This window comes from Schistocerca gregaria, chromosome 1 (assembly GCF_023897955.1).
Source record: "Schistocerca gregaria isolate iqSchGreg1 chromosome 1, iqSchGreg1.2, whole genome shotgun sequence".
Taxonomy (NCBI): Eukaryota; Metazoa; Arthropoda; class Insecta; order Orthoptera; family Acrididae; genus Schistocerca; species Schistocerca gregaria.
In genome coordinates, this window is record NC_064920.1 from 1,118,396,584 (window position 1) to 1,118,424,549 (window position 27,966).

General features: G+C 43.5%; 1 protein-coding gene across 4 annotated transcripts in view; it reads right to left on the minus strand.

Moving 5' to 3' along the window:
* The window catches only part of LOC126283710 (glutamate receptor ionotropic, kainate 2-like), a 651,295-nt gene that overhangs the window by 105,751 nt on the left and 517,578 nt on the right, over positions 1-27,966 (minus strand). For 3 of the 4 annotated variants that reach the window (XM_049982296.1, XM_049982294.1, XM_049982297.1), the window contains 2 exons: positions 26,040-26,243; positions 12,501-12,605 (listed from right to left, as the gene is read on the minus strand). In XM_049982296.1, coding sequence (XP_049838253.1) covers positions 12,501-12,605; positions 26,040-26,243 — 309 coding nt within the window. The remainder of the gene's footprint in view (positions 1-12,500; positions 12,606-26,039; positions 26,244-27,966) is intronic. The other variant, XM_049982293.1, reaches the window with a different exon arrangement.

Here is a 27,966-nt window from a genome sequence, read left to right on the forward strand (position 1 = left end):
CGCTGTTGCACTGCCACCGCCACCGCTGGTGAGCACCCCAACTGCCCAAGTGTCACGTGTCCAGGGCCGCACCTATGGGAGGCTGCGCCCCTGGCAGCTGTGCGAAAACATCCCCTTCCCTACCCCTGCGTAAAACAGGCTGTTACAACTCGAGAGCCAGAGGTCCGCAGGCACAGGTGGCCAGGGGTGGCCAATGACCGGCATGCGGGCAAGTTACGCAGCCGCGACTAAACTACACCCATCGGGTGCACGCAGCCAGGTGAGGCCGAGCGTACAGAATGGGTGGAACAGGTCGAACCGCAGGATAGCCTCACCAGGGTGAGGGGTGACCAGGATGCCAGCAGCATTATGGCATAGCATTGGAACAGCCTGCCCTAAACCCAACTCCCTCCAAAACATATAAAAGTGAAACATTATTGAAAAATACAAATTTTATGAACTATATAGCTAAACTCTGCTACACTAATCAATAAATACATTACTGCAACACATAATAAAAAATTTAACATTTTTTTATGTTTGGAAGTATAGAGAAACCTATACCTTAATGTTAATGGTACTTACTGAACATTATTATCTGGCTGAAACCATATCCAGACCTGTTGACGTCCTGAGTTTTTTACACGATGTGATGTTTTTGGTGACTCTTTATTGTTGCTCAATCAATTGGAAGCAAATTACAGTGACAGCTGAAAATTTATTTTCTGACACAGACTATTTTCAAGTGGTTATGAGCCTGGGGTTGTGGGGTCTGCAGCTGTGTATCTAGACATCACTAGGCTCATAGCCAGTTGAAAATGCCCCTTATGGCTGAAGCTGGGAGTGGTGTTACGAAATAAAGTTGCAACTAAGAACCTTCAACATCGCAGCGCGTCAGCAATCGTTGGTTGATATATCAAAAAACTAAAAACCCGCCTCCATTGCGAAAAAAAGCACCTAGTCTTAACCCAGATTTCGGCGTAGATAACTAAAACTTCTTCAGAACAACAACAAAACCCACAAGCGCCTAAGAAGACCCTTGTCAAAGATTAAAAGAACACCATACCTATACATCTATAAACGAAAAAGAAAGTACACTTACGTCCTTGATTACGTTCCCTAAGGCCCCCCCCCCCACCCCACCAGGCTAACTACCGAGATAATGTACGGTCCCACACATTTTTATCATGATGACTACTGAAAACAGACTTCAGTCGGAAACACATCGAGCGTCAGTAAAAAGAAAAGTGTTCGTGGCCGCCACTGAAGTTTGATTTTATCAGTTGCATGCGCCGTACAAATACCGAACATGACGTTTCGTCTGATGTACAATATGGAAGAAATTTTAAATGCATTACATGCAATATTGTACTTAATTTAATAAACAGAAATAAGAGAGAATTAAACCTGTATCTGAATGGCGGTGCATGGGTAAATGAGAAATATTGTAGCTACAATAGGCTGGATAACAAACAAGATACTTGTCACAATAGCAGTGCGGTGTTTCCAACATAGACGATCCTTGCCTTGATCAACATCATGCAAAACAGCAGTTATTATCGGCAGGAACATCAATGAACTACTGCTATACTATCTTTAATCAGTCACAGTAGACTTATTGTTTGATTTTATTTATTTGCACTGCAAAATGGATCCGCCTGACTGCTACACTCAGGTGTTTAGTCTTGTTATGGTGGTTTTTTGTGAGTCTTTTATACCTGAGACTATCTCGCTACTTCGTCGCCACAGCTCTGTGCGGATCACCAGCCTATTCATAGTTGAGTCAGATACAACGTGCTATCGATTAATCGCTGAAATCTGTATGTCGTCCCTCACAAGCTGCCGCAATCGGTGTAGAGAGCAGAACAGGATGGTTGGATTTTTCATTTGCGACATTCCCTCTCTGCCTACTTCCTTGCCTAACCTGGGACCTTTGCCTTCGCGGGCGAGTGCTCTATCGTATTCCGTCGAAAGGCACAGATACCGAATTCGAGTTTAGGTCGGGCACACAGTTCCAATCTACGATGAAGTGTAATACGTAGGTCATAATGACAACGCACGACGTCTGACAATGCATACGGTGCGTCACAAGCTTGACTGAAAATAATATTACTGTACCTCCTACTTACCGGTACTTTTCAAATATGCCACTTAAGAGCGAAATCAAGATGCTAGGGTGAATACTTGGCCCACTCACTCACTCACTCACTCACTGGTCATACCGGTTCCAGAGTCCATTACCGCAACAACGTATTTTCGCCATCTGCCCTGTCTTGGGCTATTTCTTTCCATTCACCTTCAATACCCAGGCTCAAATCAGCCTTCACATTGTCCTCCCATCTACGCCTCGGTCTCCCCACAGGATGTTTTCCCTCTAGGTACCATGCCAATACTATGCGCGTTGCCCTGCCCTTATCCGTTCGAGCTACGTGATCCGCCCATCGCAGCCTACGTGATTTAATAATACTGATTATGTCAGGGCTTGAATAGAGTTAATGAACCTCTTCGTTATGCAGTTTTCGCCCCTCTCAGCTAATGTCATCCCTTTTTGCTCCGAAAATATTCCTCAAAATTTTGTTTTCAAATACTCGAAACGGCTTTTCATTCATATTCATCATCGACTCTGACAAGCTAAATAATGAATACTTGACCCACTTCGGTAAATTCAATTCAGAATGCAGACAGCTCTACTCACACTACGTCTCAAAATCTAGAAGGAACGCTAGGGTATTGACCAGCGGTCAACTATCTTCGAGATTTTGGAACTGAATATGAGCCACGTAGCTTAAAAGTGCTATCAGAATGAACTAAAAAGCGGGTTCATCTGAGAGGAAGAAACTATACATCAAAAGTATATTCTATAATTTGAAATGTAAGTTGTACCGAAATTCTCTGTTGCATTTTTTCGTAGGCTGATACTTCTAGGTCAAACACTTCTGCTTATGCAATAGTCAAGGGGAAACCATACCACTCCATGCTGTCGAAATCATACCACTCCATGCTGCAACAGTTAAATATAGTGCTAAATCACATGGAAAGTTTTACTGATCACACCAAACACAAGACAGAAAATACGGACTGATCAGCCAGAACGTTGTGACCACTACCTAATAGCCGGTATGCCTATCCTGGCACGGTAAGAACGGCGACGCGTCGTGGAATGGAAGCAGTGAGACATTGGTAGGCTGCTGGAGGGAGTTGGCACCAAAACTGCATGCACAATTCCCGTAAATTCCGCTGAAGGGGGCCGATGAGCTCTGAATCCACGTTCAGTCACAACCCAGATGTGTTCGATCGGGCTCAAATGTGCCGAGGTGGGGGCCCAGCGTATCAAATGGAACTCGCCATTGTTTTCTTCGAACAACTCCGTTATCTTCTGGCCTTGTGATATGACGCAATATTTTGTTGAAAATTGTCACAACCGTCGGGAAACATGATCTTATGAAAAGATGTACGTGGTTTGCAACCAGTGAGCCGTATTCCTTGGCAGTCAAAGTGCGTTGCACGAGCTCCACTGGACTCATGGATACCCACGTAAACGTTCCCCCGAGCATAATGGAGCCGTCGCCAGCTTCTCTCCATCCCGCAGTATGAGTGTCAAGGAGTTTTTTCCATGGAAGTCGACGGATTCGCTCCCTGCCTTGCATCATGAAGAAGGTACCTGGATTAATGAGACCATGCAACGCTCTGCCACTGTGCCAGCGTCCAGCGCGGATGGTCACGTGCCAATTTCTGTCGTAGTTGCCAATATCGTGTCGTTAACATTGTGACATCCATGGGTCATCGGCTGCGGAGGCCTATCGTTAGTAGCGTTCGGTGCAGCTAGCTGCCCAGCTGTACGGTCTGAATTTACTCCCGCCATAGTTCGTTGCCTGTCGTGTTATGCCAGTCTGCCCAGCCTACGTCGTCTGACATTTGTAATGACGGTAGGCCACCCGACCCCACGACGTCTGGACGTGGTTTCGCCATGTGTTGAAGACAGTCACCACGGCACTCCTCGAACACCCGACGAGTCGTGCAGTTTCCAAAATGCTCGTGCCGAGACTCCCGGCCATCAGAGTCTGCCTTCGGTCAGACTCATTTAAATCGCGCGCTTTCTCTGTTCTCCACATGGACAGCACTCTCACTGATACTACATGCACCGTGCGTGTGTCTGACACAGTCATTCCTCGCCAAGTGACGCTGCTATCGCCTGGACTGCTTTATATCGATAGTAGGGTGGCGTTCATAATGTTCTGGATGATCAGTGTAACTAAATGAATGACCCACATCACTGACGTCGGTTTGGAGTTGGATTTACAGGTAGGAATATATTCATCGATGGAACGTTATGAACTGCATCGAAGGAAACGTAATATTGGCACTTAGTATGGAACCAGACAATATTGTTTTTGTGAAACACAACTGGGTATATATTCACTTGAGGTATTGACTGCTAACGACGGAGGATATCAAACTGATTCCTTGTTGTTGTCGTGGTCTTCAGTCCTGAGACTGGTTTGATGAAGCTCTCCATGCTACTCTATCCTGTGCAAGCTTCTTCATCTCCCAGTACTTACTGCAACCCACATCCATCTGAATCTATTTAGTGTATTCATCTCTTGGTCTCCCTCTACGATTTTTACCCTCCACGCTGCCCTCCAATACTAAGTTGGTGATCCCTCGATGTCTCAAAAGATGTCCTATCAACCGGTCCATTCAACTTGTGCCACAAACTCCTCTTCTCCCCAATTCTATTCAATACCTCCTCATTACTTATGTGATCTACCCATCTAATCTTCAGAATTCCTCTATAGCACCACATTTCGATAGCTTCTATTCTCTTCTTGTCCAAACTATTTATCGTCCATGTTTCACTTCCATACATGGCTACACTCAATACAAATACTTTCAGAAATTGCTTCCTGACACTTAAATCTATATTCGATGTTAACAAATTTCTCTTCTTCAGAAACGCTTTCCTTGCCATTGCCAGTCTACATTTTATATCCTCTCTACTTCGACCATCATCAATTATTTTGCTCCCCAAATAGCAAAACTCCTTTACTACTTTAAGTGTCTCATTTCCTAATCTAATTCCTTCAGCATCTCCCGACTTAATTCGACTACATTCCATTATCCTCGATTTGCTTTTGTTCATGTTCATCTTATATACTCCTTTCAAGACGCTATCCATTCCGTTCAACTGCTCTTCCAAGTCCTTTGCTGTCTCTGACAGAATTACAATGTCATAGGCGAAACTCAAAGTTTTTATTTCTTCTCCATGGATTTTAATACCTACTCCGAATTATTCTTTTGTTTCCTTCACTGCTTGCTCAATATACATATTGAATAACATCGGGGAGAGGCTACAACCCTGTCTCACTCCCTTCCCAACCACTGCTTCCCTTTCATGCCCTTCAACTCTTTTAACTGCCATTTGGTTTCTACTGATTCCTTATTTATGGATATCTATAAGGCTTTTGGCACGTTTCTTGGTAACTGAAGGAAAGTCATCGAGCGAAAAAGAAGCTGTATGGGGCTGCCATATGAAAGTGTTAAAGACACTCTGCTGTTCCTAATTTATGTAAATGGTTTATGAGACAATCTGAACAGAAAACTTAAATTGTTTGCAGATGACATGTCTTCTACTGTCTTGTAATATCATCAGAAGATGAAAACCCATTGCGAAATGAGTTAGACACATTACCTGGTGCGAAGAGTGGCAATTGACTTTAATAAAGCATAAAAAATTTTAGGTCATCCACATGAGTATTATAACTTATCAGTCGAATTTCAATTATATATTCTATAACACAAATTTAGGGCCTACAGATTCAACTAAATACCGACAGGTTACAATTACAAGCATGTAAAATTGAAATGGTCACAAGGAAAATATGCCGGAGAACACGAAAGAAAGACTGGATTCTACTGCCAAAACACTTAGGAGATGAATATATTTACCAAAGAGATTGCTTACATTGCCTTGTTCGCCGTTTTCTGTAGTACTGCTGCGGGATATGGGATCCTTTCCAGATAGGACGGACGGAAGACGTCAAAAAGTTCAAAGAGAGGCGGCTCGTTATGTACTATCACGAAAGTGTGTCACGGGTATGATAGGCGAATTGGGGCGCAATCGTTAAAGCAAAGGCGTTTTCATTGCGGCGATATCTTTCAATCTCCAATGTTCTCCTCTGAATGATAAAATATTTCTTTTACTTCCCCACACGGCCACCTACTTAGGGACAAACGGCCATTATAAATAAGAAAGGAATCAGAGCTCGCTCGGCAAGTGTTAAGTGTTCGTTTTTGCCACGTGCCACTAGAGACAGAAACGATAGAGAAATATTCCGAAAGTGCAAAATAGTTAAGGCATTTGTGGCCATTTACGTATTGACGAATTGCCTGTTGGCTTCTGTCTAGGATTCTTCGGCCGATGTTTCTTTGGTGATTTTACAGATCTTTGGACAGCACGAGTGGCTAACGCTGTCAAGGCTTCACCCTCCAATGGCCGAAGAACCCTAGACAGTAGCCAACAGTCAATTTGTCTGTCTGAAAGTCGTTAGATGTACCCTTTACGAAGCGCTAAAGTGTGAATTGCAGAATAGTCTTCTAGATGTAGATTTTATGAAGACACGAAAGATAACGTAGACACTAGCATTACGTATCGAATACCTGATTATTTCAAAGAGCCAGTGACTTACTTCGTATAACAATATAAGTAATATGTTTACCTCGGTAATGAACTAAGCGAACCAAAACTAAAAAGTGTCTGGGTTAGCAGCCTTATAAAAATATGCTATCTTATGTTCCATGCTTCGCAGCGTTTGAATTTCACTCTCGTTTGAATTGTGGAAAGCAAGTCTGGATTTAATACATGCGCTGTAAGAATGAAAAGAGTGGTTAGCTGAAAGGAAAGCAAAGGAACGCATTTACGCGGAATGACAGACTCTGCATTTCGATTTAGGAGCGACGTAGGTGCGTAACAGTTGAGTGCCTGCCAAGAATGGAGCACCGCAGAGGAGAGAAGAATGGTTCCCGCGGTCCACTGCTCAGCCTGCCGCTGCCACCTTGACCCATCGGGGGTGTGGTTGCGATAGAGGGGGAGGGGTGGAGGGCAGAGGGTAGAGCAAAGGTGACTGCACTCTGCGGATCCAAATGACTTCCGATCTGTTCCGCACGGCAAGTGGCTGCCGTAAAGTTGTCGCACGCGAACCGCACTTCTCTCTCCGCCGCCCATTTACTATGGAAGGCCTCACGTAACACATAGTGGCTTCGACTGAATTCGTGTTTTATTCCCTCCTCTACAGTAAACGTTATAATTCGTTAAAAAAATACAACAGCCACTGTCGATTACTTTTTTATACAATATGGGTAGTGGATGGTATCGTTTTAAGAAACGATAGAAAAAATATAAAAGCACAGCTTTCGATGCGCCGCTGGAGCATGTTCGGTAAATATAACATTTCCTCGCTCTAATCTGCTCGACATTACGATTTGGTGGGTACTGATACATGGCAGCGGCCACTTTCCACACTATAATGGAGGCCACGTCTAGATGTCGCACATGTGCGACAGAATTGTTCCAGGATAGACAACGGCAGCATTTCGTGGACCAAGGTGAAAACTTCCACACGTTCGTGGTGCCATAGGTGTAGATTCCGAGTGTCGCAATGAGCAGATATCGAGCCAAACTTGGTTGCTGTGAGTGTCTGGCCCTACCTTGCGACGGCTCAGCCATCCGGAAAAAGTATAGTGTTTGCCGCAATCAGCGCAGGATACCAAAGTAATCCAACAAGGGAAGCTATTTTAAATACGGTGATGTGTCTGTTCTACCACCAGTGAAAGTAGTTTATCTGCAAATTGCAGTTGTGACAGAAGCGCAAGTCTTTCAGAAAACGATACGCTGTAGCAGACAATTACTACCAGCAGCATCACAAAGCATATTATATGACTTAACTGTTTGGCAAAATTTGCTTGAAGCAATATATGTTAACACATGTAGTGGGGACTATTCTACCTGGATGATAGTGTACTTAGGGAAACATGATACTTCCTGCTCTGTGTTTCAGTCTCGTGATTGATTTTAGAACAAAGAGAAGGAATGCACGCTAGAAATCACCATAAGCAGTTTCCAATACTTTCGAATGTTTTTGTTGTTGTGAGACATGAGGCTATGTTTTGTGAAGCGTTTCTTATTACTACGACTTGCACATATGTAATTGCTGTATAATATACTAAAGCTGTTGGGAGAAAATTGTTAATTCTTAATGTACAGAATTATCGATGAGTGTGATATTTGCAAATGAGCTTAGTTCCGTTAATGTCCTAACTGTTTTCTCTCTTTTCAAAAGGGAAATTTGTATTAGTTGCTAATAGTTTCTATTTCAAAACGTTTTTAAGCTGTTACTTTTTTTTTATAAGACATCCTCTTAATTGGTCTGTATTTGCTGAGGACTGGTTTGTGGTAGAGCAATAATGTGAAACACACAGTATCAATTTCACTGTTAGAAATATTTTCTCAATTAAAACACTTTTAAATTTGAATAGAAATTTTGTTCCCAGGTACATGACCGTTGTACCTTGGAATAGCTTTTCACATTTGGAAAAACCTTACTTTTCCGGAGTAGTTTTCGTAATTTCAGAAAAACGCTGCGGCAGAAATACTGAGTGTTACTATTTCAAAACAGAGTACGAAACTGTATTAACCTACTATTAAAGAGCTGGCTGAACGTGGAAATTTTAAGTGTTCCAAGATACGACACTCTCCCTTACAACATACAGGGTCATATGGGCCAAAACAGAAGTTGCAGTGTTGATATACATTCGTCCCTTATCGAACTGCAAACGCCATGAAATGATTAAAACACATTGGCATGTACCTGTTTGCGCACCTGAATATGCCAATATATGGACACGCTATTCATTTTCGATGTATCTGTACTGGAATAACATAAACAGCTGTGTTTCAATCACTTCATTCAGACTCCGAATTTGCTCTTCAATGACTAACAAACATCTACATCTACATCTACAAGATTACTCCGCAGTTCACATTTAAGTGCTTGGAAGAGAGCTCATGGAACCAACTTCAAGCTGCTTCTCTTCACTCCCAATCTCGAACACCGTGCGGAAGGAACGATCTCTCAAATTCTTCTGTGCTAGCTCTGATTCCTTTTATTTTATTATGATGATCGTTCCTCACAAGTAGGTGGGTGCCAACAAAATATTTTCACATTCTGAGGAAAAAGATGGTGCATTCCATCCAGATGACATTGGCAGGATCACACAGATTGCCTGTTCTGGTCGCATGCTTTTAATGTTGAAGTTTCAACTGGGTCGAAAGGGATGGGAAAGGCTAAAAAATTTATAAAACGAGAAATCATAAGAAAAATACCAAAACAAAAATCAAAGAGAATGCTACTGAGATACATACCTGGTGAGTCAGCTGCCCCTACCGACGTCGTTTGGTGCACCCCACAATGTTGCTCTAGCCATCAAAAACCATAAGCGAGATTCTCATATTCTTTCGCTCACTGTGCGCAATGTATTAACCCTACATAAAGAAATAACGGAAACTTTCTGCAGGAAATTTAATGTAGTTTAATTTTATACTGGGAGGCCACAGTTTTCGCGTAGTTCAAGAAAATCATACAAAAATGGCTCTCAGCCGCACCTCTAGCGCCACTCTCATCCCTCACCAGCCTGGTTTCTTGTATATGGTTTGGTAGCGACACTACCTACCATTGTACAAAGGTTTCCAACTACACGACCTGTTTCTGATATTCGACCTTTTCTGGGCTCTATTGAATGGGCTATTACGCCGCCGGAAAAGCAGGGTATTTCCTCAACATTATTAAGTTAAAAGTGCATGTAAGGGTAATACAGGACAAAAAACCTTGTGCTGCCCTAAAACTGATTACGTTGACAATTCCATCCAAGGTAAACCTTTACAAGCATTGCAGTTTCGTAGTTAGAAGGCCTGACGAATACAACGATGTAACTGTTCATTTTACGCTATTGAAATTCACGAATTTGTTAAGTAACATTTACTCAAACACCAATTTCTGTGAGCTCAACTAAGCTTGTTTCGTAATTAGGTCAGTCAATGACGACAAAAAAGATTGAGTCTAGGAAACAATTTGTGCAGGCCAAAATTTTTGTTCAGTGGTAGAGCGGAATGCCATGAACAACATACTAGAAATCCTGACCGGTGTGGACCGAGTGTGGGAGCGGGGAGTCGTTTGAAGGCCACTTTAGTAGAACAACGGCCTCTAGCGGAAACGCGTCTCATTACAAAATTTAACTACATAAATTTTCCTACAAAACGATTCTATTCGTTTTTACTTTACCATCCCCCCCCCCCCCCCAATAAACCATTATGCTATTGCGAAACAGATGTGTTTCTCACTTCCAGTAGTGATGTGGTTCTCACTTCCAGTAGTGAAGCTGGGGAAAACTAACAGAGAAACCAGATACGAAAACTTCGGGCCAGACGAGGAAATAAATATAACTAAATGGATCGATATGTAAATAGATGAATCATTTCATGCAGTTTTGTGGTGTGGCCGAAATTCTCGCTTTATGTTAGGAGTTATTACATATGGTTTAGGTTGTGGCGACGAATAACGCAGTTTTTGCCTGAAGCAACCGATTTGTTAGATGGATTCATCGCAACCGTGCTCGGATTTTAAGAAAAGTGCGGGGATCTGAAGAGAATTACACTCCTGGAAATTGAAATAAGAACACCGTGAATTCATTGTCCCAGGAAAGGGAAACTTTATTGACACATTCCTGGGGTCAGATACATCACATGATCACACTGACAGAACCACAGGCACATAGACACAGGCAACAGAGCATGCACAATGTCGGCACTAGTACAGTGTATATCCACATTTCGTGGCAATGCAGGCTGCTACTCTCCCATGGAGACGATCGTAGAGAAGCTGGATGTAGACCTGTGGAACGGCTTGCCATGCCATTTCCACCTGGCGCCTCAGTTGGACCAGCGTTCGTGCTGGACGTGCAGACCGCGTGAGACGACGCTTCATCCAGTCCCAAACATGCTCAATGGGGGACAGATCCGGAGGTCTTCCTGGCCAGGGTAGTTGACTTACACCTTCTAGAGCACGTTGGGTGGCACGGGATACATGCGGACGTGCATTGTCCTGTTTGAACAGCAAGTTCCCTTGCCGGCCTAGGAATGGTAGAACGGTGGGTTCGATGACGGTTTGGATGTACCTTGCACTATTCAGTGTCCCCTCGACGATCACCAGAGGTGTACGGCCAGTGTAGGAGATCGCTCCCCACACCATGATGCCGGGTGTTGGCCCTGTGTGCCTCGGTCGTATGCAGTCCTGATTGTGGGACTCACCTGCACGGCGCCAAACACGCATACGATCATCATTGGCACCAAGGCAGAAGCGACTCTCATCGCTGAAGACGACACGTCTCCATTCGTCCCTCCATTCACGCCTGTCGCAACACCACTGGAGGCGGGCTGCACGATGTTGGGGCGTGAGCGGAAGACGGCCTAACGGTGTGCGGGACGGTAGCCCAGCTTCATGGAGACGGTTGCGAATGGTCCTCGCCGATACCCCAGGAGCAACAGTGTCCCTAATTTGCTGGGAAGTGGCGGTGCGGTCCCCTACGGCACTGCGTAGGATCCTACGGTATTGGCGTGCATCCGTGCGTCGCTGCGGTCCGGTCCCAGGTCGACGGGCACGTGCACCTTCCGCCGACCACTGGCGACAACATCGATGTACTGTGAAGACCTCACGCCCCACGTGCTGAGCAATTCTGCGGTACGTCCACCCGGCCTCCCGCATGCCCACTATACGCCATCGCTCAAAGTCCGTCAACTGCACATACGGTTCACGTCCACGCTGTCGCGGCATGCTACCAGTGTTAAAGACTGCGATGGAGCTCCGTATGCCACGGCAAACTGGCTGACACTGACGGCGGCGGTGCACAAATGCTGCGCAGCTAGCGCCATTCGACGGCCAACACCGCGGTTCCTGGTGTGTCTGCTGTGCCGTGAGTGTGATCATTGCTTGTACAGCCCTCTCGCAGTGTCCGGAGCAAGTATGGTGGGTCTGACACACCGGTATCAATGTGTTCTTTATTCCATTTCCAGGCGTGTATATCATTCTCACGGTATAATTATTTGAGACGTGCATTGTGTATTTCAGTGTTCTTTGTTCTGATCAAAAAATATTGTTTGTGAGTGGATATGGCCTTACAGTACTTTGCCTTTCTTTTTATTGTTTCCTATATTACACCAATTTTCCTTTCACCTGCAAAAGAGGATGAACGTTGTGCTAAACGACCATCCAGGACTGCAGCACCAGTTGTGAGCCGAGGCTACCTGTTACTTAATCAAGAATATAAGAAAAGCATATGAAACTCTGTTGCGGCTTGCGGTTCACGTTTTGCACTGGATCTGCATTTTAACTCAGACTGAAGCCTAATCACACACTGTTCCAACCTTTTCTCTGCAGCAGTTTTGTTGGTTTAGATACAAGCACAAGACATACCTTGAAAAGGATGCTGATTCCAAGGTTCATGAACGGCTTCGTGAAGTCTATGACGCTCTCCCTGGCGTAGTTGATGGTCATCGAGCCAACTGCCAGATCTGCTTTCTGCAAAGATTTTTCGTAGTTTAGTTCAACGTAGTTATCACATCAGTTCGACACTTCTTGCATAATTTCTGTCTTGCGTGTATAGTGTGAAATTTGGGCAGTGCAATGTTTTTTTTAATAAAATATGGAAATTTTTTATATCTGTTTTGAATCTCTGAAAATGATATTAAAAGACAGACTTACTGAATCTCCTTCGGTCAGTCAGGGACGTAGCTTCTGGTTTTGCCAGTGTGTAACCAGTAAAAATTACATGGATTTTATTGCCACTTGTAAATTGTTTAGTTGGTAATCACAGTGCAGTAAATCGGGCAATATACTAGTACGCATTGGGTTTCGTTGAACGACTGCCATTCTGCAGTCCGCCAGCATATCAGAGCTAACGTAGACAATTATTTCAATATTTTCGTCATAGATAGAATCTGTGAGTTGAAAAACAAAGAAAAATTTGTACTCTTTAACATCGTTTCTTTTTCATCGTGTATTTAGCGTCATTTATGTACGACGTAATTTATTTTTGTTAAACTCAGTTTAAAGTTGCTGCTACCTTGCAGCAATGATATCACTATTGTTACGGATCAGCGCACATGCGCAGTGATAGTCTTAGTTGAACAGGTGCGTGGCGGCAGTTGAGTGTGTCTTTGGACAATGACAGTAGCAGTCTAGTCTAGACAAGACGAGTAAAGACCGAGACGCTTATAACGCTGGTGAGACATCGTATAAATTTGTGGTGAAGGACAAGGTGTGAATGAAGCCTAAGTTCGGTATGAATCCGTAAAAATCACTCAGTCGCAAACTATACACATCAAGAAAAGGTTTGCATCACCCCGGTTCTCAGAAATCCTGATGATAGACATTGGCCGTGGATATTGTATCACAGACACAGTCCCTTTGAATGTTCAAATATGTCACTAAACCCGTCCAAAGATGTAAACAACCATGAATGAGGAGGGCGTATTAGACGGAGGGTGTCCGACAGCCGTTCGGTTCCAGGAAGGAAGTGCACGGCTCGTGTTGTCTGTAGTTCATCCATGCCTAGACGGTCAATACCGCTGTTCGATCGTGTCCGCATTGTTACTTTGTGTCAGGAAGGGCTCTCAACAAGGAAAGTGTCCAGGCGTCTCGGAGTGAACCAAAGCGATGTTGTTTGGACATGGAGAACATAAAGAGAGCCAGGAACTGTCGATGACATGCCTCGTTCAGGCAGCCCAAGAGCTACTATTGCAGTGGATGACCACTGCCTACTGACTGTGTCTCGGACGAACCCCGACAGCAACGCCACCACGTTGAATAATGCTTTTAGTGCAGCCACAGAACGTCGTGTTACGACTCAAACTGTGCGCATTAGGCTGCATGAGGCGCAACTCCACTCCCGACGTCCATGGCGAGGTCCATCTTTGAAATCACAACATCATGCAGCGCAGTACAGACGGGCCTAACAACATGCCGAATCGACCGCTCAGGATTGACATCACGTTCTCTTTACTAATGAGTGTCGCATAAGCCTTCAACCAGACAGTCGTTAGAGACGTGTTTGGAGGCAACCCGGTCAGGCTGAGCACCTTAGACACACTATCAAGCGAGTGCAGCAAGGGGAAGGTTCCCTGCTGTTTTAGGGTGGCATTATGTGGGGCCGACGTGAGCCGCTGGTGGTCATGGAAGGCACCGTAACGGCTGTACGATACAGTAATGCCATTCTCTGACCGATAGTGCAACCATATCGGCAGCATACTGGCGACGCATTCATCTTCGTGGACGACAATTCGCGCCCCAATCATGCACATCTTGTGCATGACTTCCTTCAGGACAAGGACATCGCTCGACTAGAGTGGCGAGCACGTTTTCCAGACATGAACCCCATCGAACATGCCTGGGATGGATTGAAAAGGGCTGTTTATTGATGTCGTGACCCATCAACCACTGTGAGGGATCTACGCCGAATCGCCTTTGAGTGGTGGGACAATATGGACCAACAGTACCTTGATGAACTTGTGCATAGTATGCCACGCGAATACAGGCATGCATCGATGCAAGAAGACATACTACAGTGTATTAGGGGTACCGGTGTGTACAGTAATCTGTACCGCCACCTCTGAAAGTCTCGCTGTATGGTGGCACAACATACACCGTGGGGTTTTCATGAACAATAAAAAGGGGGGAAATGATGTTTATGTTGATCTCTATTCCAATTTTCAGTACAGGTTCCATAACTCTCTGAACCGACGTGATCAAAACTTTTTTTGATGTGTGTATTAACTGTAATTAATAGTTTAATGCTCAGTTTCAAGGAAGTGCAGTAATGTTCGTCAGTGGAAGACAATCTACTGATAAATCCGCTCCAGTATTCGCAACACGTAAAATTAGTGTGTATGAAACGTCTGACAACAGACTGGCAGACCGGCTGCACCGTGTGAACTAGCATAGACTGGGAACAGAGCAGTGACAACAATGTAATACGTCCCTCAGCAAATACGTACAGTATTCCCCGGAATTAGTGAATGTAAATGAATATTGCACCCTACCCTGCGCTGAATGGACAGTCGTAGAAACTGTAGTGCAGTGTACATTAGATTTACAGTGAGTCTGAAGGCATGGCTGGAGCGGATGTAGCACAATAACATCACGGGCGCTTAACGGGTTCGGAGAGCGCGAAAAACTCGGTATCATCGCTACGGATCCAACAGGTATCACTAGAAATTCACCACGCACGAACAGAACGAACCTTTACGTGGAGACCAACGCAATGGACTTGTACAACGGTTTATCTTGAAGTTATATCATATTGAAAAATTTAACGGGTTTCAATAATTGTTTGTCTGGAAGAACGTGTCTACAGTGCAGGACCGCAGTTCCGCAGTACTTACACCTCTGGAGGAGCCGAACAGAATGGTAAATAAACACTGCTAAAGCCTAGTATCGTTAAGTTTTTCGTTTTAGGTGACAAAGGAAATGTCACAGTCCAGTCCAGAAGACTTCTTTAGCCGTTTGGATTGGTTTTACATAGCTATAACTTACACGATTCTGATGAAACAGGTTTTCTCCACGATACTCCATTTAATCTCTGGTCTGCCCTTTTTATTAAGTTAAATACGTTCTAAAAAAGAAAAGGCGACGCGCCACGAATGAATTATCCGAATGGTACAGATATCAGTAAATACAGTTTACATTTACATACAAATAAGTGATTAAAATTTCAGAAAAAATGGATGATTTATTAATGAGAAAGAGCTTCACAAATACAGTGCGTTAGGTGTCAGGTGTCAGTTGGATAAATTGGGCGTGCTGTCCCTGGAAAAGGACATCCAGCAACTCTATCAATCAATGCTTGCATAAGGGACAGAGGTGTACCGACGCATTATGGACTTCCTGAATTTGTCAAGTTCTTTCTCTTGAATAAATCATCCTATTTTTCTGAAGGTTTTAATCGTTTGCTTGCCTCTACGTGTACATCACACCCAACCGTCTCCGTTTCATTCGGATAGTTCGTCTGAGGTGCGTCTTTTGTTTTCGTACAGTGTATTCTGTCCTTCTAGCGACATGTTACAGTACTGTGTGACGGGCATGTCTAAGCGCGCCGGGACTGCAGACATGTACCTGGAAACGACACTTTGAAGTAAGCCGATGAGGAGTGTGATTGTCGTTTGACATCAGAGTTACAATGAGCGTGGGTGGGCGCAGGAAGATATACAGAAAGAAAGGGAGCGTGCAGATAACTTGCTGGGTGAAGCAGATAGAGATTATAGTATTATAGTGACAGGAGGTGCTAATAATCCCCCCCCACCCAGACTGGAACTTAGCGGATGTTTATATCTTCGCCAGTTAAAGAAATACATATCATCGAAAATGCTAAATTGATGTTGCGGAGACGGTACTGTTAGTACCATCACATTTCCGTCACTGATCGTGCGTAGTGTTCTTAGTATCAATGTAACAATGGTCATGTTTATAACCCGTACATGTACCGAGAATCTTTTCAGAAGGAATGGACACAAATGTGTGACTTCATTTTCTGCTGCACTTCAATTTTTCCCTTGTCTTAACATGTTGGTTGTGTAACGTGCGACTGATTTGCTTGTGTGATTTCGTGAGATGAGTGGAGTTATTTCAGAGATACATGTGTTACTTGTGTTTTGCTACCAACTTAATACGTGGGGTGAATGTTTGGCAACGAGGAAGTTCAAGTCAGAGATACACATATAGTGGAGATTGTTGAGTCTGGATTGGCTTACATTGTTGATAAGGCGACCTCCCCAACGCCTCTCAACTCCTAGCTCAAGAAGAACCATTGACGGTTCTCCGCCGTTTTCGCCATTGAAATTCCTTCTTGATAAGGGAATGGGCGTACTACAGGGTCACCACAGTGAAGTTGAATGGTGAAGTATCAGAATGAGGCAGATTTTAATTATTGTCACTAATGCGTTCTTTATCAGACTTGTTTCAGTTATAGTAAAGTTGCGGCCTCCAATTTTAGTAATTTTTCACTTAAATCAATGGTTCGGACCCTCAAACTCACTTCAGACCAGACCAACCAGGTGCGCCCAATTAAATGATACCTTCAATACAATTAGTGTACGCCAGACTTTACATCACGGAATGCTTTTGCCTATTCATTTTCTTTAGTTTTTGGCTAAATTCTTTAATCATTTTCTTTGCGAATAGGGCCTTATGGTCTGACCCACTTGGTAGCTATTCGGTCGCAACCACTCCAGCAAACATGAGGTACCTGCATATAATTTTTTCAGCTCAGGTTCCTATGCATGTGAACAGAGTGTTACACATAAGTAGCTGGCCGCTGTGGCCGAGAGTTTCTAGGCGATTCAGCCTGGAGCCACTGGACCGCTACGGTCGCTGGTTCGAATCTTGCCTCGGGCACGGATGTGTGTGATTTCCTTAGGTTTGTTAGGTTTAAGTAGCTCTAAGTTCTAGGGGACTGATGACCTGACATGTTAACTCCCATAGTTCTCAGAGCCATTTTTTAACATATAAGTAATTTTGAGTGTCGCGTTAATTGTGTATGGTTTTTATCTTCACGTGTCCTTGTGGGCTCGACTAATCGGAAAACGATCCTTTTCCATTCTCAATAATTTAAAGCTAGGTACTGCGCGGTGTAATTTTGATTACGATCAAGAACAACCACATATGGCAAGTACACAACTTGCCATTGATTTCCATTCATCCACGAAGTGAGAGCTGCTCAGTTATTGAACCCTGACCTTTCTTGTAGATTTTCGTGTTGGACATAGCTTGCGTCACTTGTGTAATTTTGATTACAATCCAAAAACGATCCCAGATGTTAAGTACAGGATTTGCCAATGACTTCTATTCACCCCCGTTGTGGCAGCTGCACCGTCAATTAGCCCTGATCGTTCTTCAAGATTATCATGTTAGGCAACGCACGTGATCTCCTGAAGTCTTATTTGGATCCAATTATGATTTATATGCCGTTCTATGTTGTGTAGTTTTCACTGCTTTGCTTCCTCGTGTTACAAAAATGTAGTATGAGTTTACATGATCACTGTGCGCAGCCCGTTGTCTCGCGGTAGCGTTCTCGCTTCTCGAGCACAGGGTTCCCGATTCGATTTCCGGCGGGGTCAGGGATTTTCACCTGCCTCGAGATGCCTAGGTGTTGCTGTGTCGTCTTCATCGTCATCATTCATCCCCATTACGGTCGGAGAAAGGCAACGGCAAACCACCTCCACTAGGACCTTACCTAGTACGGCGGTGCGGGTCTCCCGCATCACTCCCCTACGCTCTGTAAAGAAGCATGGGACTTCACCATCATCACATGATCACTCTTCCCGCCAAACACAATCTAGCCCATTGCTGGCTTTGCATGGCCCTACTTTTAAAATACATTACCAGACCACTTACGAGCAGGCACTGAGCGCCATCAGCGCATGAAATATGTATTTTTTTCCACCAAGAATTGGGCTGTGTCCCTTATCAAACAGCATATTTGAACAAGTAATTTCAGCTCGTTGTTTCTTTTATCTCACCGTGCCTGATAATTCAGTCCTTCGCAGATTTACCCATATCTTCCGATCATGTTTGAATTGATAGGTTTTTATGTTGCAGTAATTAAGTCATGTCGCGCAAAGATGTATTCGCTCTTGATGCATTATTTCATTTGGTTGCTCGTTTTTCTATCGTTCACAATTGAACCAGTTACTGTGATTCGTGTCCAGTGTAGTTAAATGGGTTAGTAACTGTTCCGGCCAACCCTTGTGTTCTCTAACAAACATTGAATCAGAGAGAAAAAAAAGTGATCGTAAACCATTTCGCAACTATTAATTCACTCCCTCATCCTATTTCTCCTGTCACTGACAGGAATAGCAGTGTCTGCCGCTATATAACAAGAAGACGAACACCCCTCTCCAAGTGTATGAGAAGAGTAAAAAATAATATTAGTATTTTGTGCAGCCAAGCAAGACGCAGGAAAAGATTTTCATGTGACATGTGTTCGAAGAGAAAGGCGAGAATTGGCAGCCACGAAATATGCACAAACATAAGTCGTTTATATAGATGCATCTAGAAAAATGTACGAAATGATAATATTCCTTTGTTTCTCACGCAATAACATACTTCGTTTAAGTAAGCCCCGAAAATTATGTTTCAAGGAAATTACAATTCGGGAGCAACGAAACTCGTAAAGGGGCTACAAGGCAAGAATTTGTAAGTAGGCTGTTTAGGTTTTCTTATTGGTAACGCCACATAGCGCTCTGTATGAAAAATCACTGGCTGTGCTGTGCCCAGTCTGTGGCTAGTTTGCATTGTTGTCTGCCATTGTAGTGTTGGGCAGCGGCAGCTGGATGCTAACAGCGCGTAGCGTTGCGCAGTTGGAGGTGAGCCGCCAGCAGTGGTGGACGTGGGTAGAGAGATGGCGGAGTTTTGAAATTTGTAAGAATTGGTGTCATGAAGTGATATATATATTATGAGTACTAAGGTAAATACATTGTTTGTTCTCTATTAAAATCTTTCATTTGCTAACTATACCTATCAGTAGTTAGTGCCTTCCGTAGTTTGAATCTTTTATCTAGCTGGCAGTAGTGGCGCTCGCTGTATTGCAGTAGCTTGAGTAACGAAGATGTTTGTGAGGTAAGTGATTTGTGAAACGTATAGGTTAATGTTAGTCAGGGCCATTCTTTCGTAGGTATTTTTGGAAGTCAGATTGCGTTGCGCTAAAAATACTGTGTGTCAGTTTAAGCACAGTCTTGTAATAATTTTTCAAAGGGGACATTTCAAATTTAATTACGTATTTGTTATTCTGTTTTGAATACTGTTCAGTATTACAGTTTTTCCAGACGATTCAACGGCATGTGGATTATGGGAACGATTGTACTGGCCATGGATTGAGTAATGATCATTAATAATAATGTCGTGTGACGAGGGCCTCCCGTCGGGTAGGCCGTTCGCTTGGTGCAAGTCTTCGATTTGATGCCACTTCGGCGACTTGCGCGTCGATGGGGATGAGATGATGATGATTAAGACAACACAACACTCAGTCCCTGAGCGAAGAAAATCTCCGACCCAGCCGGGACTCGAACCCGGGCCCTTAGCTTTGACATTCCGTCACGCTGACCAGTCAGCTACTGGGGGCGCACAGTAATGATCAGTAAATGGTTTAGAGATTACGCAGATAATCCTATGAATATTCGAAAGTTAAACAAGAGTGTTTATGCAGTCTGAGGAGTGTCGTCTCCGCATTTGTAGAAGACATATAAAAATGAAGACCCGAATATGAACATGACATACTATACCGTGAAAATTGTTCCAAATTTGTTAATGACCTATAACACGTGCACACGTCTGTAATTCATCGCCGTTTCATGTAGTGTTTTGGGACTTTTACGGATCTACTATGTGATGCAAATAAAAATACTTACTCCGATTTATATTATCTGTTAAATGCCTTGTAACTACGAGGTTAGAAAGCACTTAACGTGTTACTTTTACTGAGGTACTGCAAAAGAAGAAATTTATTGGATTAATGGAAAAAAGTCGGACATTTTGACAGTTCGTCTCTTGCACTCATCCGCGCTTGAAATTAAATGTGTTTGCTGCCTCAAGACAAGCTTTCAAGTGTCATTGGCAAAATAGGAAGCGTCATTCTGATTGCTCTTAAACAATACCTAGAGATTTCCTTAAGAACTGCTGATCATTGTGTAAACAAAAATATAGTTAGCAAAGTCCGAGAGTGTTGTGGAAGCACAGCAAAAATTCCATAAAAAGTAACTTATGGTAAATGCGCCGTGTGTAGCTAGTGCTTCAGCGATATACGGGCTGTTTGACCTTTATAAATAAAAAAGAAACAAGCAATAATTCTTAGTAAATTTAGGTACAGAAATAAACAGTTTCCCAGATACGACGTTTCACTACAGTATATGAACATTTTATGACAGAGTCCCTCTGGATCCAAAATGCAGATACGCACTCGATGACAAACACATTGCAAGTGTTCCACATGGCTATCGTTCATGCGGAGGCAGGCTGCAGATCGTCTCCTCATCGAGTTACGCACGGTTGAAAAATCCCAAGCGTGTTCCGAACGCCGTGACAACCACCTACATTGCGTTCCCGGAGTCCATAGACACCATCAGTACGTCTGAAGTACGACAAACCTTTTACATGCCCCCAAATAAAAATATCTATCGGGCTTAAGTCGGGAGACCACGGTCGCCATGGTATTGACCAGCCACGACCGATATACTTGTTGTCAAAGATTCGTGCAACGTATTTAGCAATAGCTACATGAAAGTATACCGCTGCACCATCACCCTTGTACCACATACGTATGCTCCCACCATAAGGACCAGACCCATGTTTATTTTATATAATTGTTCATTTCGTTTGTACCCATAACGGTCAAATATACAGCGTTAGAAATATCGCATCATTTGTTGACTAATTTCTGGCAGATTTTGTATAATCAAGCAAAAAAATACTGTTAACGACGTTCTTATTTTCTCAAAGTTCTTGCATTTAATCAGTTCACAATTCTTCATAATTCTTATGCTCTTGGATTACAAGGGGAAAACCCAAACGAGAAATGATGACAAAGTATAACAGCAGCGACATTTAGTCTGCAATGCAACAAATTAATACTCTCTTAGGCAATAACAACAATTTTTTCATTACATTTAATGACTGAGAAGTGTAGTTTGTGTTAGTTTTAAATGCATCTTAATACTTCATGCATCTGAACTTTCAAAGCATTCATATAACATCACAGTATTATGATCATTTGAATGACAGGTTAATGACGTTCCTTCCGTGGATAGTCATTCGTTTCAAATGTGTTCAGTGTTAGTATGACTCAAGTTCCTCCTTCGTCAAGGGCGTCTTTCTCGGTAGAAACACCTTCCACACGTCGATAGATATTTATGTTTCGTCTCCCCTGAAACATGGAGGCTGTAAGGAAGCCATTATTAGGAAGTACTGCCGGGTGTTAATGGACGTTATAGCTTGCGGCGAAGCGTAAAGGCGTTGAATATAAATCTCATGTCGGCCGCTACATTTTATACTGAAAGGTGGTGTCTGTTCTGCCGGACATGTGGAACAGAACAGACACCACTGGTGATAAAGCGGCCATAAAGAAACTACATAACAAGAAATCAGGACTTTAGGTGCCTATAGGTATTGAAATAAATCAGTGGCGAAATTTCTGTACTTTTCCCGGACTTGGTATCAAAACCGGAGGCTTCTTTCTTATAGAACGGTTGTCTTAACCGCCAGACGCGCTTTCCGGCCAACCCAAATTTCCAACCCGTCACGTGCAATTAACGCTCCCCTTCGTTAGCCCCGCAGGTGTTCGGGAGATGTGGTGCTTCCGCACTGAAAGTACCCAGAACCATTCTCACTCCATATTTACTGAAATGTGGTGTGTGTCCTGTCGGACATTTGTCGGTATGGCAAACAGTTTTATCTGAAAGGAAGTGTCGTGTGAGTTAACGAGCATTTCGCTCTCATTTACATATGTGGCCGAAAGAGTCAGCCTTCAGGAATTGTGAAACGAACCCTGTCGTCCAAGACTGTGTGCCACAAAGAGTGCAGATTCGTGACGAGATGCGAAAATTTAACATGTGTCTATTGTGCTGAATGAGGCCTAAGCGCTGTAGTCTGTGAGTGAGACAGACGAGAACCTACGTCATAGGGAAACCCCGTAGAAGCCGTTTATGGCCAAGGAAACATTTATGAAAACTTTTTAATTATGTAGTAATTCAGGGAATGAAAACACAGTACTTTTAATCTACCTACCTTCATAATTTTCATGGTGAGCCCAATTAAACTTGTATTTTATTCATATTTATAATAGTTTAGGATTTACTGTTAAAAGTTAACTAGTCTTGTAACAAGGACCTGAAAGCTAAAGTCTGAACGTTTTTATTGAGCTTAACGATCAACATTTTTTATAGGAGCGTATCATTAAAATGACAAACTTTGTAAATATAAACTCTGTAACTTTATTTGTTTAAAAGATATAGTAAATTTAATTTATCAGTATTTTGAGTTAAGCACCAAACCCTCATTTCCTCCACACGAAACACATTTGACGATGACGGCATGACACCTTATTGAATCATTAGGTAACAGAATATTTCTTGTAAAGTTTAGTGCATAATAGTTATTTTTGTTCTTTATTTATTTATCAGAAAGCACATTGGTACAAGGCTACTGGCCGTGACATTCAAAGTTAAGGAGGAAATTGTGTTGGTTTTATGCAAAGGAATGTAACATATATTATGTAATAGATACTATTGTTACTCTATTTAAAACGTGAAAGTGTTCAACCTTTGATTAATTGTGTATATTGAAATGTAAAATAATGTAGAATAGGCTGTAGACAATCACATGGACGGCTTCAGGAAAGGGAACTGCCCTAGTCAGTTGCGCGGGGGAATACGCGGCCGGGAACGGTCAGAGAGGGACAGTTCGGATGCAGACGCGAAAGCGGGCGGTTGGTCTTTAGACAGATAGAAAGTGAAACGACTTAGAAAATTTGGCGTTGTGTGGTATGGCTGAACTTAGTCTCTGAGCGGTGAGCAGCGGCGCGCCTAGTGTGTAACTTTTCGCCAAGATAAGGAATTGGAGTATTGGACTTTTATTTCGCGATGTGATTGTGAATGATCTACCTGTGTCAAATGGAATGTAACAGTATCTCTTAATACGACCACTTTCACTATTAGTCTGCTTTCTAAATAAAGTTTATCCTAACCAAATCGCAAGTGTGTGGCGTACATCATTTATAGGTCGTTAATTTAGTTCCCCATATTATTATTACTCGAACTATCAGTTTAATAAGCCACGGCTGCAAAATACTAACGCGAATTCCTTACAGGCGAATGAAAAAACTCGTAGATGCAGACCTCGGGGAGGATCAGTTTGGATTCCGTCGAAATGTTGGAACACGTGAGGCAATACTGACCTTACGATTTATCTTAGAAGAAAGATTAAGAAAAGGCAATCCTACGTTTCTAGCATTTGTAGACTTAGAGAAAGCTTTTGACAATGTTGACTGGAATACTCTTTTTCAAATTCTAAAGGTGGCAGGGGTAAAATACAGGGAGCGAAAGGCTATTTATAATTTGTACAGAAACCAGATGGCAGTCATAAGAGTCGAGGGGCATGAAAGCGAAGCAGTGGTTGGGAAAGGAGTGAGACAGGGTTGTAGCCTCTCCCCGATGTTATTCAATCTGTATATTGAGCAAGCAGTAAAGGAAACAAAAGAAAAATTTGGAGTAGGTATTAAAATTCGAGGAGACGAAGTAAAAACTTTGAGGTTCGCCGATGACATTGTAATTCTGTCAGAGACGGCAAAGGACTTGGAAGAGCAGTTGAACGGAATGGACAGTGTCTTGAAAGGAGGATATAAGATGAACATTAACAAAAGCAAAACGAGGGTAATGGAATGTAGTCAAATTAAATCGGGCGATGCTGAGGGAATTAGATTAGGAAATCAGACACTTAAAGTAGTAAAGGAGTTTTGCTATTTAGGAAGTAAAATAACTGATGGTGGTCGAAGTAGAGACGATATGAAATGTAGACTGGCAATGGCAAGGAAAGCGTTTCTGAAGAAGAGAAATTTGTTAACATCGAATATAGATTTATGTATCAGGAAGTCGTTTCTGAAAGTATTTGTTTGGAGTGTAGCCATGTATGGAAGTGAAACATGGACGATAAATAGTTTGGACAAGAAGAGAATAGAAGCTTTCGAAATGTGGTGCTACAGAAGAATACTGAAGATAAGGTGGATAGATCACGTAACTAATGAGGAGGTATTGAATAGGATTGGGGAGAAGAGAAGTTTGTGGCACAACTTGACTAGAAGAAGGGATCGGTTGGTAGGACAAGTTTTGAGGCATCAAGGGATCACAAATTTAGCATTGGAGGGCAGCGCGGAGGGTAAAAATCGTAGATGGAGACCGAGAGATGAGTACACTAAGCAGATTCAGAAGGATGTAGGTTGCAGTAGGTACTGGGAGATGAAGCAGCTTGCACAGGATAGAGTAGCATGGAGAGCTGCATCAAACCAGTCTCAGGACTGAAGACAACAACAACAACAATTATTATTACTCTTACTATATGTATATGTTATATCAACTTTGTATTTCGCCAACTTGCCATCAGCCATACAATTTAACCAAAGGGTCAAGAGTGTCTAAAAACACTAGAAGAGTTTGAGCCAAGACATTTCGACGAAGAGTAACGGCATATGAGCCGGAGCCTCTTTGGGATGTTAGCTTGCACGCCTATCAGCGCACACTCCGCTGCAGAGCGAAAGTTTAATTCGGTAACCAACCCCCAGGCTGTGGCTAAGCCATGTCTCCGCAGTATCCTTCCTCCCAGGAGTGCTAGTCCGGGAAGTTTCGCAAAAGGGCTTCAGTGACATTCGAAAAGTAGGAGCTGACGTCGGGAGTAGAGCTGTGAGTAGAGGTCTTCAATCATGCTTGGGTTACCCCCGAAAGACAAAGGTGCCGAGTTCGAGTCTCATTACGGTATTACGTTTTCGTCTAGTACGGGTATGCTTAAGAATGGCAGATTGCACCACAATGATTTCTTTTGTTTCGCTCGAAAGATGATCATAATACTGTGACAAAATTGTACGTCGGCATATTAAAACATAGAATAATACAGGGTGCACAAAAGAAAACTGGTCTGGAAAAATATATCATGAACCTTAAGTTAGACAATGGTATTTACGTTATGTACTCCGCCAGTGGATGATGTACATCAGTTCGCCTATCTTAAGGTGTGTGAAATATTTCCTAGGCCAGTTTTATTTTGCTTACTGTGTGTATTACATGTCTGCACTAGCATGCGTTACAGAGTGCGTTACAGCTTAGACTGGCTTAGCTGCGCGCTACTGTGCCGGGTGAGCGGGCGTCGTGCCAGGTACTGCAACTAGGCAGCGCGCAAGCGGCGGGGCGGCGCCACACAGACCTTGTCCATGAGCTGGCGCACGATGCCGTTCCACTCGCCCGTCTCCAGGTCGTAGACGCCGTACTTGCCGTCCGGCACCAGCTCGATGCGGTACTCGAAGCCGACCATGGCGGCGATCTCTCGCAGCAGGTCGATGCAGAAGCCCTCGTAGCGCGCGTTCCCCGTCAGGTTGGGCTGCGGCCGCAGCATCACGTACGGCGTCTCCTATGGACGCCGCCCGCTCTAGCCGCTGCCGCTACGCTCTATCGTTACTCTACGGGTCCGTTTGTGTCGTCACAACAGGGGAAGCACCGTGGCGGCAGTGACGGACTAGAATCGGTTCTACGGGTGGTGCTGTGCGCTGCGAGTGGACTCGCTTCGGAGTGTGTCAACAGTGGAAGCAAACGGAACGGGGACTTCGCCGTACCCCGAGGGAATACTGTATTACCAGTCAGCGGGTACGACGTTGCCGTAGAAAGCTGGTGCCTGACGTTTTGATAAGCATTACAAACCTTCATGTGAATCATCTAAAATATGGGGCAAATAGGTGTTTAATACGTAACTGTGGATTGTTTCGGAGTGTATAATATTATACACAAGGTGCCTGTTCTTCCGGAGATGTCATAAGAACATACAGGGTGAAAAGTATTTAAACCGAGAAACTCTGAGAATTTGTAGGGGACGTCGAAACAAATATTTTTCCCTAATGTCATCTTTTTCCTATGAGGAGTATTTAAACCGGTAGAGGAAGATTTCTCTGGCGGCAAATCAATTAAACCAACAAACACCTTTCCATTTTTATGACCAAAAGACAGCACATTAACACAACCCCATTTGAATTACAGTAGATTTTCAGAAATGCCTCCATTGACATGTAAACAAAGTTTACACCGTCGGATCAAGTTCTGTCTGACACTGGCGAAAACCCCAGGAGTATCCTGAATTGATCCTGCTGCTGCTACTGCTATCCGGGCAACTAGATCCTATTCTGATAGAACAGGAGTTGCATCTCTCCCCATACAAAAAAGTCCAGAGGGGACATTTCTGGGGATCGAGCAGGCCATGGTACAGCACCACCTCTGACAATCCACATTTTTGGGAACCGTCGGTCCAGCAATCGACGCACACGACGACTGAAATGTGCTGGCGCCCCGTCATGTAGGAACCACATGTGTCGTTTTATAGGGAGGGGGACGTCTTCCATTAAGTCTGGAAATGCTCTGGCAGGAAAATTATAATGGTGCCTGCCATTTAATGTCAGTCCGGAACCGCGCGTCTGCTACGGTCGCAGGTTCGAATCCTGCCTCGGGACTGATGACCACAGATGTTAAGTCCCATAGTGCTCAGAGCCATTTGAGCCATTTTTGAGCCTGCCATTTAATGGCCTAGGTAGCAGAGTACATAGAGTACACAGTATGGTTTGAGAGTAAATCGTAGAAAGACGAAGGTAATGAGATGTAGTAGAATTGAGAACAGCGAGAAACTTAACATCAGGATTGATGGTAACGAAGTAAATGAAGTTAAGGAATTCTGCTACCTAGGCAGTAAAATAACCAGTGACGGACGGAGCAAGGAGGACATCAAAAGCAGACTCGCTATGGCACAAAAGGCATTTCTGGCCAAGAGAAGTGTACTAATATCAAATACCGGCCTTAATTTGAGGAAAAAATTTCTGAGGATGTACGTCTGGAGTACAGCATTGTATGGTAGTGAAACATGGACCGTGGGAATACCGGAACAGAAGAGAATCGAAGCATTTGAGATGTGGTGCTATAGACGAATGTTGAAAGTTAGGTGGACGGATAAGGTAAGGAATGAGGAGGTTCTACGCAGAATCGGAGAGGAAAGGAATATGTGGAAAACACTGATAAGGAGAAGGGACAGGATGATAGGACACCTGCTAAGACATGAGGGAATGACTTCCATGGCACTAGAGGGAGCTGTAGAG